The sequence below is a fragment of the Rhododendron vialii genome, chromosome 4a (genome assembly GCF_030253575.1).
Source record: "Rhododendron vialii isolate Sample 1 chromosome 4a, ASM3025357v1".
Lineage (NCBI taxonomy): Eukaryota > Viridiplantae > Streptophyta > Magnoliopsida > Ericales > Ericaceae > Rhododendron > Rhododendron vialii.
Genome location: NC_080560.1, coordinates 17,367,072 through 17,384,300, shown reverse-complemented (window position 1 = coordinate 17,384,300; position 17,229 = coordinate 17,367,072). Strand labels below are relative to the sequence as shown.

Sequence of the window (17,229 nt, the reverse complement as noted above, 5' to 3'; positions counted from 1 at the left end):
TGTCCACGTAAAATTCTTCCAAAGGACAAATATGTCCGCTATGGGGGTGTTTCAGTTTCTTAAAAAAGAACTTTTAGAAAAGGAATGTAATTTCAAGTTTAAAAATTATGTGTTTACGCAAATGATTTTCCTACCAATATAGATCTTGTTTGATAGATCTCATTGAGATATTTTAAACGGTGCAAAAAAAATTTAAAATTTATTTTTCATTTTCATTATATTTGAGCTTGAAATTACCTTCTTTTTGAAAAATAATGTTTAAAAAGAAAGCGGAACAAACCCTATGTCCTCCCAAACAAGTACTCTCTCTGTCCGGCAAACATCAATCAATCCATTAATCAATACCATATACAAATGTATTTGAATTCAAAAGTCTCTAAATTTTCATTCCTAATTAATTTTCTAGACTTTTGATTTTTTAAATTGAGAGAGAGAGAGAGAGAGAGAGAGAGAGAGAGAGAGAGAGAGATGGTATGTGGGACTATGGGAGAAGGAGAGAGTGGGAAGTGGGAGAGTAGGAAGTGGGAGGGGCTATCCCCTGTACTGAAATGGTGTTCCAACTCTATGCACCATGTTTCTAATTCCGCCAAGTGTTCAAAATCTAATTAATTGGTTATAAAAATTAACGAAGTTACTACCGCTTGCGTTGGCAAACATAACTTCCGTTACTTTGGTATAATCAAATTAAACAGTAACAATATTGAAAATGATAGTGCTAAATTTTCAATACACAAGACTTTCATAGTCATGCACATGCTATTAGTCATTTATGCACTACTAATTTATAATGATGAACAAAAATAATTTTAACATTATCAATATCAATATCATAACAAAACACTAATACACATAATGATGAAGTTCACTGATTAATTTGGGACTATTGGGGTAATCAGAATTGGAATACTGTCTGTTTATTCTTGATTTTAGAAATATAACTAGCGTAGTACATGCTCGATATATGATAATAGAATAAAACACAATCGTAAATTTCTTTTTGTCCTGCACAGTAAATGGGTACAACGCTAGTAGTCCACCAAGAAAATCAAATTTCGTAGGCCATGACCTTATCAATACGGTTGTCTTTTTAAGGATTTTAAACTCGACTACTTTCTTTCCTCAAGTTACATATATGGAGAATCAAGATTTCCTCATGTGAAGATATATAATTCTTCGTGTGGTCCCTCGATCATGTGACACAAAATAGATCCACCACAATTTCATTTGCTTATCCTCTCGGTGTTTCTGTTTTCTTTGTAGGTCGATCCGCATTGGTAGCCGTCTAAAGAAATTATATTTTGTCACAAAGAAAGAAATGAACAATCAAACTTTGATCCTTTGTTTCTCTTCAGATAAACATGGTTCGATCAAGTCTTTGCTTATGCCCGACTCGACTTAGTTTTTAGCATGGGCCATAAACACATCACAGTCTACAAAATGAACTATTTGGATCAGCGAATGAAATCGTTGTAGATCGCATTTTATGTTAGATGATGAAACATATGATACATCATCACATGACATATATAATATCTATTCCAAATAAATCATCACGAAATCCTTATAGATCATGTATATAATTAATTAGGAGCTACTAGCTAGCACTTAATCCACAAATAAAATAGATGATCCTACTAACAAAATTTGACTTCCTATATATAAATCAATAAATACAAACATGTTGATGAAGTATCAATTGTTTCAACCTTTAACCAATAGTGGTTTATTTATGTTGCTCCCCTAACTGGATTGTGTGGCTTCTTGCAGATGTTTTATTCCAACGCTTCTTAAATATAGTATCTTGACAAATAAAACAATTTCTAGTACTAGAAGATCCGAAAACTTTATTATACAAAAGCAATCTAGGGGTGAGTGATTGGTCCAGTTTTGTGATAAATCAAGAACTAAACTAATTCTTACGGATTAAAGATTTTGAGAACCAAACAATCCACAAAATGTATAAAATCAAACCAATCCCAACCATTAGACTGTGATTTGGTTTTAGTTTCAATCCACGGTTTATTTTAGGTTGACATACTAGCTATATTCTATAAGTATTTGAAGCAATGAAGAATTTGCATGTATAAAATGGGAAATGCTACAATACACACCCATTATTTGGGTGTGTATCATATGCACCCCCAAAATGTTATGATGATTTATAGAGAAAATGTTACGAATGGTATTGCTAGAAAGTTATAATTTTAGTATAAAAGTTACGAATGCACCAAAATGTTATGAATCATAATGAAAATGTTACGAATCGTATTGTTAAAAAGTTATGAGTTCTAGAACAAAAGTTACGAAACACACTAAAATATTATGAATAAACTATACAATATGTGCATATGGTACACACTTTTAAGGATATGTATCCTAGACTTTTCCATATAAAATCTACAATGTAAAACTTGTGTTAGAACCAATTACGATAAAATAGCATTAAAAGTTACTAAAATGCATTCAAACTCACTGTAAGTCACTAACAAAATATAATTAATTACATAGGAAGAAAATCTATGATAGTTGAGTTTATTATTATGCAAGGGTAAAATATGTACTTGTCCTTTAACTTATCTAAATTTTGTTTACTTCGATCTTTAAATATCAATTGTACACACTTGTCCCTTTAATTAAAAACCTTTAGTTACTTCATCTAATTCCCATCTTCCACGGGTAGAAGATGGGAATTGGATGAAGTAAGTAGCGGTTTTTAGTTAAAGGGGCAAGAATGTACAATTGATAGTTAAAGTACGAAATAAACAAAATTTAAATAGTTCAAGGGCAAGTACATATTTTACCCTATTATGCAACGTACCTAAATAACTTATCAATTAAATTGTATCAACTAAATTAAAAAATGTAAATTGTGGTTCGGATCGGTTTGGACTCAGAACCGTGAAAATAAATCCTCAAACCATGCAATTTGGTTCGATTTTTTTATTTCTCTTAACTGCAACCGAATCATACTACTAAAAAATCAAACCAAATAGATCGGTTGGACTAGTTCGCATAAGATTTATGGTTCGACAGTTTTTTCCCCACCCCTAAAGCAATCAAAGTCAGGTTTCTACCACTAACTAATTACCTCATTGAATTTTTTTTTTTTTGATCGGCAATAAAATTTTTATTAGAAATTCGACTAAATTAAACTCATTGAATACTTGAGTTTAAGTCTTCAAAGTTGTTTCGTAAGATTAATCATACTCTTTAGCACTGCGAGTTGAATCTAGTAACGCGTAGAAAAACATTTGTTACAAAACAAAGATTTTTTTTCCCTTTTCCTTAGACATATGATTGATTGGAATCATTGGACAGTTTATAACCAGAGATAAGGGCAGAAAATGCAAGTGCGAGGAATGCAAAGAATTCCATGCTAATTGCTGCAGCAGAGTTGTCCGTGAATATGGTGTCTTCCTGCTCTCGCATCCTATTTGTTTGGGGAATCGCTGATGATAATGCAGATATCAACAAGTATGCCATAATCTGCAATTTCATGAATTTTCAAATGTCATATCTTTCTACACAATTTTAGCATATATACAATGTATCACTACTCAATCGGCTAAACCAAGAGCATCAAAGTAACTTCAAGAGCCCGAAGCATCCTTGCTAGTTACAACTAATGTAGAACATGTGGAGACTTAATTTCATGATCAATTGGACTGGTCGAAGCCTCGGAAGCCCAAACGTTGTTTAATTGCAAATTACTCGATTGGGTAACTTTCGAACGAGCTTGGATCGAGCCCAAACTTGGTAGGCTGACTTATTTTCATGCTGCGGCCAATGCTCATCAACCCAGGTTCATGATCAATGGTGTTTTTCGGCCTAATTCCTTTGTTTAGGCCTCCAATTGGACGTTTTTGCCGTTTTAGGAAATATTTGTTTCGTTAATAACTTTTAGCGTATAATTCTGTAGAAGTTGATTCTTTTTGGGAAAATCATGTTTTTCTTTCCTTTTTTCCAATTTCATTATTTTCCCCAAATTTTGAGAATTTTCGTTTTTGAGTTAGGGTTTTGCTAGGGTTACTCCTTTTCCCTATAAAAGGGGTTGTAACCTAATGTTTAGGCAGCTTTTTATCAATAATATTCAGACTTTGTCTTTTTCACTCGTGGACTCAAGTTTATCATTCGTTCGATTAGTACGCAACTAATCTCTTTTTAATTCCACTGCGTCAAGTTACAAGGTCTATAGAAATATCTGATTCTCTATCTTATTGTATAAATATAGATTAATATTGTAATGTAATGAATATTTTGACTTATAACTTCCTTGTTCGTCTCCTAAGTATACGATAGAGATATATGTATTTATTTCTAATTTCCTTATTTAGTGGGGGATGAATAAGTTACATCTTGTTCCCACTCTTAAGCATTCTTTTTCTGATTGGTTTTTCGTGCTTGTTTTCCTGGGTCTACTAGATCCTTTCACCGACTTATTATTTCCATTATATTTTTGAAAAGTATAGATTCATGAAATAAAATGTAAGAAAAAACTAGTTAAAAGAACTGGCCGCATTTTATCACTTCGAAATTATCGCGGCACGATACCAAATACAAATTCGAGATTTTCCTTATACAGTATAATCGTATCGTTAACAATCTTTTGAATTATATATAATAATAAGAATTTATTTTTTTAGTTCTATTCCTAGGTAGGGGATAGAACTATACAATTTTATACTAAAAACCGGGAGGTGAATATGCCAAGGAATTTTTAGAATCTAGAAAGTTGGCTTTTCCGGCTTCACTTGATTGGACTTTTTGACATAATTTTTTGTTTCATAAAGCAATTTAAATATTATTTCTAAATTTCTTGTTTCAGTTTTTGTAAATATTTTCTCAAAACCTATTCAATTCTATTTTGTTAGGAAAAAAATTCCCATGTACCAACTGTAAATGACCTAAACAAAAAGTAATTTGAATAGCTTAGGAGATGAACTCGATTGGAGCCTTTATTTTTTAGCTTTTGCAATTATATGTTACAATGTTCCTAGAATACATAATATACCCTTGAAGTGAATAATCTCCAATTCCATAAATTTTCAAATGTCATTTGAAAACTCTTAATTAAAGATTACTATACATATCTTTCTGGACAATTTGTAGCTTACATTGTACTATCTAGTTTTCGGCTTTGCTCTATCAATTAGACTTTCTCACATAATTTTCATTTATTTCTATTTCAAAAAGCAATTTAAATAATTTTTCCTCAAATTTTATTCTTTCGATTTTCAAAATATTTTTGCTACACCTCTGCAATTCTATTCTCGAGGAAAAAAAACAAATTACCAATGTATAACCACTATAAATGACACAAAACGTAAGATTTGAAATTTATTTTACAAAAACCAGTTAGCAGATGAATCGGATGGAGCCTTTGACTTTGTTCAATCTATCACACTGTAACTAGAAAATTTGAATGGTTACATAGAAGCACAATTGGAATACTTCCTTCTCCAAGAAATGTGGTGTTACTAAGAGAAGCTTTCATTGCGGAGGGAATATCATACATTCAGGCGCGTGATATGGGGGGAAACTTTGTTCTTCTGACTTTCAATTCCATGGAGGATATGTCGCTAATGCTAGAAGAATCAGGTATGTGTTGGTTGAGAAATTGGTTTGTGGATGTAATTAAGAAGTGGAATCCTAATTTCAAGATAGATAGTAAGAAAGAGGTCTGGCTGAGCTGTTATGGGGTTCCGTTGAATTTCTGGAACTCGGACACTTTCAGAAACATTGGCAAAAAGTGGGGTGATTTCATTACTTTAGATGAAGCAACTTCAAACGTACTGGTCTTCTTTTGCAGTTGGAAAGGTGAAAATTCTTACTGGTATCTTCAAAAATATTAACCATGAGATTTGTTTAGTATTAAATTGTAACTCATACCTTGCTAGTGTAGTATTGGAGGAGCAGGTTGTAGAGACCCGTAAATTATTATAATTTCGGTAATCTTTAATACATGAAAGAATCGTATTATTAATGAAGATGTACGTTAGTTTGTGGGGGTGTGCGGATATATGTTTACTGTTGTGTGTTGGACACTCGGAGAATAGTAAAATGTGAGTTTGAGGTTGTAATGATGGTTGGAAGTGTTGGTAGCGATTGGGGTTTGATTTGGTGACCGTTAATGAAATTTTATTTTTTGTCCAGCTTATACCGGTACTGCATCTTGCCTAGCACCAGTACCCAGTGTCCAGAAGTTGTATTTTCTTAGCATTTGGGGGTTCCAGTACTGGTACTGGGAATCGCCCAGTACTAGTACCCATTGTCATTTTTCAAAAACTTCTGCACGCTTTTTGGACTATTATAAATACCCCCCCCCCCCCGGCCCCCGCTTTACCATTTTTCACACCCAAAACCCACGAAACAGATCTGGAAACACCCTCTCTCACCTACTCCACTCCAATCTCACCTAAAATTCTTGATTTCTACTCAAATCTTTAAGATCCAAGAGATTCCTTCCTCAGAATCACTTGATTCTTGCATTTGGTGAACAAGGGGTAAGTTTTGTGTTCTTGATTTCAATTTTCGGCTCTCAAACTCATTTTTCCTCTCTCTCCTCTCAATCACTTGTTGATCCTTGTTTGTTTATCTTGTTTTTGGGTTGTATTCACCCTAGATCTTGTAGCTAAGCTTGGGTGAAGCTTATTTTTGGTAGATTCAAGCATATAGTACTTGGTAGACTTAGGGTTTTGCTCAGAACCCACTTTGGTAGGGATTTCTCTATTTCTCTACATGTTATGTGGTGATTTCTTATGACATTAGTGTTTGATTACTATATATGGTATAGGTGGAACACCCTAGGATTTTTGGATTTCATATTCTTACGAATGATGTGCTTTTGTCTTGAGACATGAGATTCATGAGTTATTTGTGACGTGTTTGATAATGTTAGCATGCGTGGAATGAGTATATGGTGTCGGTATTTAATAGTGATAGTAATGTGGTTGTAGTTGTGAAGTGGAATGTGGAGTTTATTGTGACGCAAGGGGTGGAAACACAAATTCGCAAGGGGTGGGGTTAATGTGACGCAAGGGGTGGAAACAAAATAACGCAAGGGATGGAAAATTTGATGGAAGGAATATGTGTGTGTGCATGTGGTTGTCTGATACTAGTAAATGGTGTTGAAATGCGTTGTTGTCGAGTTTACCATTTGGCTTGATTCACTATGTCCATGTTTATCATCTCATCAGCATATAGATTTTGTAGAGAATTTTCAACTGGCCTTGTGTAGCTCAACCAAATCCTTCTTTTCAGGTTCCATTGCCAGACAATAGGTTGCATGCCTTGTGTGTTGGGATGGGAAGACATTTAGGAAGCTATTTGCGTTTAGTTACCTTAATCATCTTGTAATGACTTCCTTTTTGTTAAATATGGTTTTGTAACTAATTATTCTTGAATCTCTTTGACTAAACTGTTTGTAACTAAATAATTTGTTCAAACTTTTATTTAATCTCATTTCGGGGCCGGTGTACCAATATTGTATATTCCTTAAAGTTGGGGACTCGTTTGTAAATTAAACAGGTGGGAACTCTTTTTGGGCATTATTTATCTTACACGAGGATCTTTTGTCAAAAAGGTTTATTTATTTATGTTGAAAATCGAGGGCGTGACAAATTGGTATTAGAGCGTCTAGGTTTGAATACTTTGAAACCGTGGGGAGACTTTTAGTGTCATGGGTTCCAAATGTCACGTCTTCTTACTTGTCATATGTGTGCTTGTGTGAATTGACATTACTTGGCTTATGTGGCATTGCATTTCAATATCGTAGAGTGGCAAGGAGTTTTTTTGACTCGTGTTGGGATAGTTGGGGGCTTAGACCTCATGAAGTGATGAAGTGATGTTGTTATAACTTGTAGTAAGATGCCTTTGAGAACGTGTGCTAGAGCCGGTGAGTCAGAGAGTCGGGGTTGTCTGGGTCGTGGCCGTGGCCGAAGGCCACCGGTTGAGGATAAGGTTAACTTTCATGGGGAGAATCCTAATGGAAATCCGGGGGAAGGGGCTGGGCACGGTCAGGGAGAGGAAGTTCCGATCGTTCAGAATCCTTTTGCTAGGGATTTCGTTGCGGCACTTGCGGCTACAAATCTTCTAAACCCAGCTCCTAAGGAGAGTGCAGACAGTCGTGCCTTGTCGGCAATGAGGGAGTTCAGCCGTAGGAATCCACCAACATTTGACGGGTCGAGTAGTGATCCTCTAGTAGCCGACCATTGGTTGGCTTAGATCCGAAAACTTTTCAGGGCCCTTAAGAATACAGAGGATGACTTGTGAGTCAACATTGTGGCCGTTCATCTTATCAGGGAAGCTAACGAGTGGTGGGAGTCAGTCTTGGAATCGAGAAAAGATGTGAGGAGAGCGACAAAGACCATAGCTCAAGCAAATGAGCCAGATGTAGAGAACTTAACTTGGGCCAAATTCGAGTTGCTCTTCGAGGAGCAGTACTTTCCAGAAACTAGTCATGACCTTTTGAGAGAAGAGTTTGAAAAGCTAGAGCAGAGGAATATGACCGTATCGGAGTACACTTTGAAGTTCCAATCTTTGTCCCTTTTCACGCCGAAATTGGTAGCTATCGAGAGAAAATGTAGGCGGTTCAAAATGGGGTTGGATGAGACTGTGAAGAGAATGGTGATGGCACAATGCAAAGGGAGGTTCGCCGATGTCGTCGAGTGTGCAAAAAGCATTGAGAAACCTAAGGAGGCACCACGAAATCCTAAGGCTTGGGAACTGAGGCAACCGGTAGGGAGTGTGAGCTCTTCTTCAAAGAGTTTTGGCAGTCAGGGGAGGAAGAGGCAGCAAGATCAATTTTCAGCTTCGCAAGGTCCGTTGAACTTTAGGCCTCCGTCATCTTCTTCTTTTGGGACTCGGGGAAATTCGAATAGGCCTCCGATTATGTGTCACGAGTGTGGTCAAGCGGGGCACATTTGTGCTCAGTGTCCGCGGCTCTTGGGTACGTGTTTTACTTATCGGAAGGCCGGTCATTTTGCAAGAAATTGTCCGCTTAGGGAAAATACACGAAGCGAATCTGGTTCGGTGCAGCAGCCAAGGGGTGGTCAGAGTTCTAGTCAGCAGTCATTTCGGGGTACTCAACGGCAGCAGCAATCTCACTTCCGTTAGACCACGTCAACTCAGGGATCTTAAGTTAAGAGAGGAGCAAGTTCTTTGACACCTACTCAGGGCTCCGATCAGCGGGGTGGACATGTTCAGAGTCAGATGACTCAAGGAAGGGCTTTCACTATCACATCTGCTATTCCGCCTCCACCACCTCCTGTTACTTCTCAGACCCCGGAGTTGTGAGGGGTACATTTTTATTGTTTAACTCCTTAGCTAGAGTACTCTTTGATTCTGGAGCATCGCATTCATTCATTGCTGCATCTTTTGCTTGTGCTTTGGAATTGGAAATCGAGAATATTAATCCTCCGTTATTCTTTGAGACACTTATAGGGGGTAGGTCACGGTTAGATTGTATTTGCCGGAATTGTGAGTTTGTCATTCGAGACCGTCGTTTTACTCTATCGTGTTTAATATGTCAGGGTTCGACCTTATTTTGGGAATGGATTGGTTATCCACGTTTCATGCCACCATAGATTGCTTCAAGCATCGAGTTCGTGTTTGTCCACCTCAGGGTGCTTGTTTTGAGTTCTTTGGGGAGCATCGGGAACCATTAGAATCGTATTTGTGTAGGCCTTGGGAACAACAAACGGTGTATGCCTTGTTAGCGAGTTTGGCCTTAGATGAGGACATATCCGCACATGGGGAGTTACCTTTTGTCATTTATAACTTTTCGAACGTGTTTCTGAAGGAGTTACTCGGTTTACCACCCGAGAGAGAAATTGAATTTACTATCAATTTGCTTCCTGGCACCGCACCTATTTTTGTACCTCCTTATCGTTTTGCGTCTGCCGAACTGAGGGAATTAAAGACTCAGTTGCAAGAATTTGAGAGTTTGGGGTTTATTCGTCCGAGTACGTCGCCATGGGGAGCACCAGCCTTATTTGCTGCAGAAGAAAGATGGATCGCTTCGTCTGTGTATCGATTATCAAAAGTTGAACCATGTCACCATTAAGAATAAGTACCCAATGCCTAAAATCGATGATTTGTTCGACCAACTTCGAGGCGCAATTTGTTTCTCTAAGATCGTTTGAGGTTCGGTTACCATCAATTGAGGGTTCGGAGGGAGGACATTCCTAAAACCGCTTTTCGTACTTGTTATGGTCACTATGAATTCGTTGTTATGCCCTTTGGATTGACGAACGCACTGGCAACATTCATGGACCTGATGAACCGTATCGTTTGTGCCTATCTTGATCGTTTTGTGGTCGTTTTCGTGGACGATATCCTTATCTATTCGCCTTCAAAGGAGGAACATCAAATCCACCTTTCCATCGTCCTTGAACTCTTGAGAGAACACCGTTTGTATGCCAAGATTAGTAAATGTGAATTTTGGTTGTCCAAAGTTAAGTTTTTGGGTCATGTTGTGTCGAAGGATGGGGTGTCTATTGATTTGGGGAAGATAGAGTCCGTAATGAATTGGCAACGACCGAAGAGCGTATTTGAGATTCTTAGTTTCTTGGGCTTGGCTGGGTACTACCATCATTTTGTACTTGATTTCTCTCGTCTAGCGGCTCCAATAACTAGATTGACTTGTAAGGGGACTCGTTTTGTTTGGATTGACGCGTGTGAGAAGAAATTTGAGGAATTGAAGAGAAGGTTGACTACCGCACCGATTTTGATTGTACCCGAACGGGGAGTTGGTTACTTCGTGTATTGTGACACTTCGAAAGAGGGATTGGGGTGTGGGTTGATGCAATTGGAGCGAGTGGTAGCGTATGGATCGCGGCAATTGAAAACTCACAAACGGAATTACCCTACCCATGACTTGGAACTTGTGGCCATCGTCTTCTCGTTCAAAAGTTGGTGTCATTATCTTGATGGAAAAAAGTTCGAAGTTTTTTCCGGTCATAAGAGTCTAAAATATTTGTTTTCTCAAAAAGAGCTTAATTTGCGAACAACGCTGTTGGATGGAACATTTAGAAGACTATGATTTTGAGTTACAATATCATCTGGGAAAGGCGAACGTGGTAGCAGATGCGTTAAGTAGAAAATCGACACATCCAGATGCGTTAAGTAGAAAATCGACACATCTTGAGAGTTTAGCCATCCATGAGTGGAAAACGATGAACTACTTAGGCTCATATGCGTTGCATTTTGAAGAGGTCCATGATGGAGTCACCTTGTATAACTTGACTGTTCAATCAACCTTGTCGACTCGAGTAGTTGAGGCTCAACAACAAGATGAAGAAGCAGGAGAGTTTTGCAACAAATTCCCCGTAAATTATTATACTTTCGGTAATCTTTAATGCATGAAAGAATCGTACTATTAATAAAGATGTATGTTAGTTTGTGGGGGTGTACAGATATATGTTTACTGTTGTGTGTTGGACACTCGGAGAATAGTAAAATGTGAGTTTGAGGTTGTAATGATGGTTGGAAGTGTTGGTAGCGATTGAGGTTTGATTTGGTGAACGTTAGTGAAATTTTATTTTCTATCCAACTTGTACCTGTATTGCCTTTTGCCCAGTACCAGTACCCAGTGTCCAGAAGTTGTGTTTTCTTAGCATTTGGGGGTTCCAGTACCGGTACTGGGAATCGCCTAGTACCGATACCCGCTGTCGTTTTTCAGAAACTTTGGCACGCTTTTTGGACCTCTATAAATACCCCCCTTTACAATTTTTAACACCCAAAACCCATGAAATAGATCTGGAAACACCCCCTCTCACCTACTCCACTCCAATCTCACCCAAAACTCTTGATTTCTACCTCAAATCTTGAAGATCCAAGAGATTCCTTCCTCAAAATCACTTGATTCTTGCATTTAATGAATAAGGGGTAAGTTTTGTGTTCTTGATTTCAATTTTTGGCTCTCAAACTCGTTTTTCCTCTCTCTCCTCTCAATCACTTGTTGAGCCTTGTTTGTTTATCTTGTTTTTGGGTTGTATTCACCCTAGTTCTTGTAGCCAAGCTTGGATGGAGCTTGTTTTTGGTGGATTCAAGCATATAGTAATTGGTAGACTTAGGGTTTTGCTCAAAACCCACTTTGGTAGGGATTTCTCTATTTCTCTACAGGTTATGTGGTGATTTCATGTGACATTAGTGTTTGATTGCTATATATGGTACAGGTGGAACATCCTAGGATTTATGGATTTCATATTCTTACGAATGATATACTTTTGTCTTGAGACATGAGATTCATGAGTTATTTGTGACGTGTTTGATAATGTTGGCATGCGTGGAATGAGTATATGGTATCGGTATTTGATAGTGATAGTAATGTGGTTGTAGTTGTGAAGTGGAATGTGGAGTTTTATTGTGACGTAAGGGGTGGAAACACAAATTCGCAAGGGGTAGGGTTAATGTGACGCAAGGGGTGGAAAATTTGATGGAAGGAATATGTGTGCGTGTATGTGGGTGTCTGATACTAGTAAATGGTGTTGAAATGCGTTGTTGTCGAGTTTACCATTTATCCTGATTCACTGTGTCCATGTTTATCATCTCATCAACATATAGATTTTGTAGAGAATTTTCTACTGGGCTTGTGTAGCTCAACCAAATCTTTCTTTTCAGGTTCCATTGCCGGACAATAGGTTGCATGCCTCGTGTGTTGGGATGGGAAGACATTTTGGAAACTAACTACGTTTAGTTACCTTAATCATCTTGTAATGACTTCCTTTTTGTTAAAGATGGTTTTGTAACTAATTATTCTTGAATCTCTTTGACTAAACCGTTTGTAACCAAATAACTTGTTCGAACTTGTATTTAATCTCATTTCAGGGCCGGTGTGCCAATATTGTATATTCCTTAAAGTCAGGGACTTGTTTGTAAATTAAACAAGTGGGAACGCTTTTTTGGTATTATTTATCTTACGTGAGGATCTTTTGTCGAAAAGGTTTATTTATTTATGTTGAAAATCGAGGGCGTGGCACAGGTGATTGTCAATAACATCATGAAGGCCAACTTCATTTGCAAGGATAACATGGACTCTAATCCGGGGTTCGAAGACAAGTCTGACGGAGACAGTGAGAAGGATAAAGTTGATGAAGCAAAGGAAGTGAATGATGATTTTAGAGAGATTCCTTCTTCCTCAAATGCAGTAGAAATAGAGGTTGGGTTTTTGGCGAATGAGAAACATATTGTTGTCAAGGATGTTGAAGCCCATACAAGAAAGGTTGATGGTTTTGTCTCTTCTTCCAACTGTGAGTGCCACTCTATTACTAGTTCGATTTCTCTTTTGAGGCCCAAAGTGATGGATAGGAGTGTTGGGCTCAGTATTCCAGGAGAAAAGTCGATCATGAGCAATCCAAAAATTGGATAGGAGGTTGAAAAGATCAAGAAGAAAAAACAGTAAGAAGAAATCTCTCTTTGATTTTGGTTAAAGGTGGTCAAGGAGAAGAAGAAGAACAAGGTGGTTCATTTATCTTCTCTTTCTTCTAGTGACATTCGTAATAGAAACTCCTTGTTAATTAATAAAGCTCGTAAGTGTATGAATATTGATGCTTTGTGTGGAGTTAAATACCAAGGGGGGAGAATTTTAATATCAAGAAATATATTGAACTAGAGGGGGTTGGAATTTCAGAAAAGGAGATTGGGGATTTTGATGAGTTGGAGGATGGTGCCTCCCTCTCTGTGGAGTTCTGATTCGATTGGATTCTCTGTTTGGGTGTTCGTTGCTATCTCTGCTGTGTTTTTTTTCTAATGCTGGTTGTTGCCTAGCCAGGGTTGGTCTTGGCTTTGTTTCTCTATTTGGGTTTGCTTTGCTGTTCTTTTGGTGGCTTGGTGTGGGTGTTTTGAGGTTATTTTTTGTCTGTTGCTTGCCTGTGCTTGTTCCAGTTTCTTCTGTGGGGGCTAGTTTAAGTTCTTTTTTTGGAGGTGTTCTCTTTTCTTTGTTTTCATTATGCACAGTGTTGGAGTGCTGGCGGTGTTTTCCTCTCAGGAATAGGTGTGTAGGGGTTGTTTCTTTTCTTTTGTTGGCTTCTTGCCAACGTCTTTTTGGTACTCGGGTAGATCTTATCTACCCTCGTTCCTTTTAATATTTGTTCATTTTCAAAGATTAATAATTTTTTTTTACTGAGAACAAAAAAAAAAAAACTAAAATACTGTAAACCCTAAAACGTGATTCGGTATATTCCCCCAAAGTGGGAAAAAAAAAACTCTCAAAAGCTATGAATTGTTATCCGAAAAATTCAATTGATTGAAACGGAGTACTGCGGATCTGGGGAAAAAAAAAACCCGGGATACTTGTAAAATCGAACCAAATTAAAGGCATATATGAATATTGGTACCTACCTGATCACCCAAGAAGTCAAGCAACGCCAAATTCCGTGGCGGAAATAATTGTCTTCCAGTAAACAGTTCGTGAACTTGCGGCACAAGTTGTGCCACTGTATATATGGTTGACATAATCGCTATCGCCAAAACATACCTGTGAACAATCACAGCGTCACAAATTCATATCCGCATTCCTAATTGTTTACATATATCCGCATTCCTAATTGTTTACATATACTTCCATAAGTTCCATTCATGCTCTAGTTAACAATCCAGTAATTGAAGTGTTGTTGGACTGCTAAGTTTACGCTTCTGATGCAGTCTTGCTGCTGTATTCTGCTGCTGTCCTCTGCCGTTATGGGATAATAGAAGGCTGTACGTTCAGTCCGGCAGTTGTTTTGTATTCAGTAGGTTAGGCTTCTAGGTATTATGTTATCTTTTGTTGGTGCCATGAAGGTGTTGTTTTCCTTCCCTCTTACTAGATGGATTGGAAACAACGCATATCATTTAGCCTTGTAGCCACTTGAAGTAAGCAATTTTCTTTACTCTTGTTTTGTTTTGTTTTCTTTACCTCCTGGGGCATGCACCTTGTAGGTTGTATATTCGGTTAGCCTCTTTTTTCAATTCAAGCTGATTTACCCAAAAAAAAAAAAAAACAACTCATTTTTGTAAATGCACCTATATATTTGTATTTGGAAGCTTTATTGGATCCTAATTAATACGTGCGGGAAAAAGTTTAGGGTACACACCTAAAAAAATTGGTGTACGGAATGTATTTTTATATGTTGAAACTCAAAAATTCATGAACCACCACAAATTTCTTGTAATTGAATGCCAAGAAATTTGTTTATTGGGACCAAAAGAAATTGTAAACAATACCACAAAATTTTTGATTGTTTTGAGCAGTCTTTTTTGACCTTTCGCTATGTATTTTTTACCACAATTTCACCCTTAACTTGTCAAGTTAAGAACTTCCTCTTTTTCGATCAAATTTTGATGATCCAAACTGTTCAATGTGTGCAGAACGTGATTTTAAGAGTACATGCGAAAAAATTAGAAAAACAAATGACCGGGAAAGGTTTGATCCGAGCAGTTTTTCATAAAAACGCTATAAATACATTTTTATAAAAATACTGTGAATGGTTTGATCCGAGCAGTTTTTCATAAAAAATGCTATAAATATATTTTTATGAAAAACTGTTCGGATCAAGCCCTTTCACGTCATATTTTTTGCCGATTTCTCACGTGTATCCAAAAAATCACGTTTTAAACATATTAAATGGTTCAGATTCTCAAAATTTGATCAGGAACAATGTCAAACTCGTGAGATCCTTAACTTAGCAAGTTAAGGTCGCTCTTAGTAGAAGAGAACTGTGTGTGTATGTGTGTGTGTGTGTGTGTGTAAGCTTCAGGTAAGCCGCCTTCATTTTAAACAAAATGCAGACGTCCCATTTTCTCCCATTTTTTGATAAAATTTCGATAATCTGAGCAGTTCAATGTGTTCAGAACCTGATTTTAAAGATACCAACGAGAAATCAATCAGCCAAAATGACCGGGATGGGCTTGATTTGAGTAGTTTTTATTTGACCCGTTCAATAAAAAACAAACAAAAACTACTCGGATCAAGCCTTTTCAGGTTTTTATTTTTTGCTGATTTCTTACGAATACCTTTAAAATCACGTTCTGAACATATTGAGCGGCTCGGATCATCACAAATTGGTCGAAAAAGGGATGTCCTTAACATAATAAGTTAAGGGCGCCCTTATGTACGTGTGAAGATTCGTATGTATGTATATATATATATATATATATATATATATATACACACACACACCCCACCACAAAAATTTATAAACAATACCATCGAAATTCATAAAAGTGAAGCATGAAAATTCATAAAATTAATAAACCACCACACAAATTATTTTTCAAGCCATAAATATTCATAAAATTTCCCACAAAATTCGTAACATTAGACAAAATTTCGTAAAATATGTTTCAAAAATTTGTAAAGAGGATGTGTACAAAATACTTTTTCCATCACTAAAAGTCAACTCATCAAATCATGACCCTAAATTCCAAATTCCAAACATATTGATGTTACATACATTCTGTATAGAGAGAGAGAGAGAGAGAGAGAGAGAGAGAGAGAGAGAGAGAGAATGGAATGGTGGAAGAGAGTTGATTGGGTGAGACCTGTATTCTTCATAATTGTCGAAATTTTCCCCACTGCCGTGGTTGTTGGTGGCCATGATAATAAAAGCAAGAAATGAAAACAGAAAACCCAATCCTCTTAAAGCCAACGACCCTATCTTCAGCTGATCCTGTGTCCTCCATCGTTCCCGGATCCCCGGAGCCCCAAACCCCGACGCCGGCGTCTGGTTCTCCACGTTTCTAGCAGGCGGTGCCGTCAGCTCGGGCGAAGTACTTGAGGCAGTTTTCGTTGGAATCGGATCATCGGTACTAGTCATTTTTCTCGAAAGCAAAGTCAAATGTTAAGCAATTACGAGGGAAAGATGTGATTTGAACGAACATCAAAGGGATGGACTCTATTTCAAAACAAAGACTACAAGGACAGATAATTAATCGTTTTTTTTTTCCTCACTATTTTTCATTGTCATCTTCTTTGACAAATCAGCCGGCGGGAATGGAAGAATCAGTAGGTGTTACGAGATCAGATCACGTCATACAAGCTCACTTAAATATTAGTATTCAACTTCAGCCGCTGAAAATTTGTCTAGTGGTTAAGATCTTAAAATTAGTTTCAACTTGCTCAATTTGACCCGGCCATTCGTTTTTGAAAGAAATTATTAAAAAAGAAGATTATGTGACCTAATTTGAATCATACAATGGCATGAGGTTTTATTATTATTAAGAGACTTAAAAGATAATCGCCGTGCCTACCCA

The 17,229-nt window shown here is 37.1% G+C and overlaps 1 protein-coding gene across 1 annotated transcript; it reads right to left on the bottom strand.

The window, feature by feature from the left end:
• Positions 1–3,097: 3,097 nt before the first annotated feature.
• On the bottom strand, positions 3,098–17,229 carry LOC131322241 (CASP-like protein 4B1). The gene is made up of 3 exons (XM_058353495.1): positions 16,519–17,229; positions 14,341–14,476; positions 3,098–3,486 (listed from the first exon to the last, which is right to left on the bottom strand). The coding sequence occupies exons 1-3, from the start codon at positions 16,791–16,793 to the stop codon at positions 3,286–3,288; spliced, it is 612 nt and encodes a 203-aa protein (XP_058209478.1). The 5' UTR covers positions 16,794–17,229; the 3' UTR covers positions 3,098–3,285.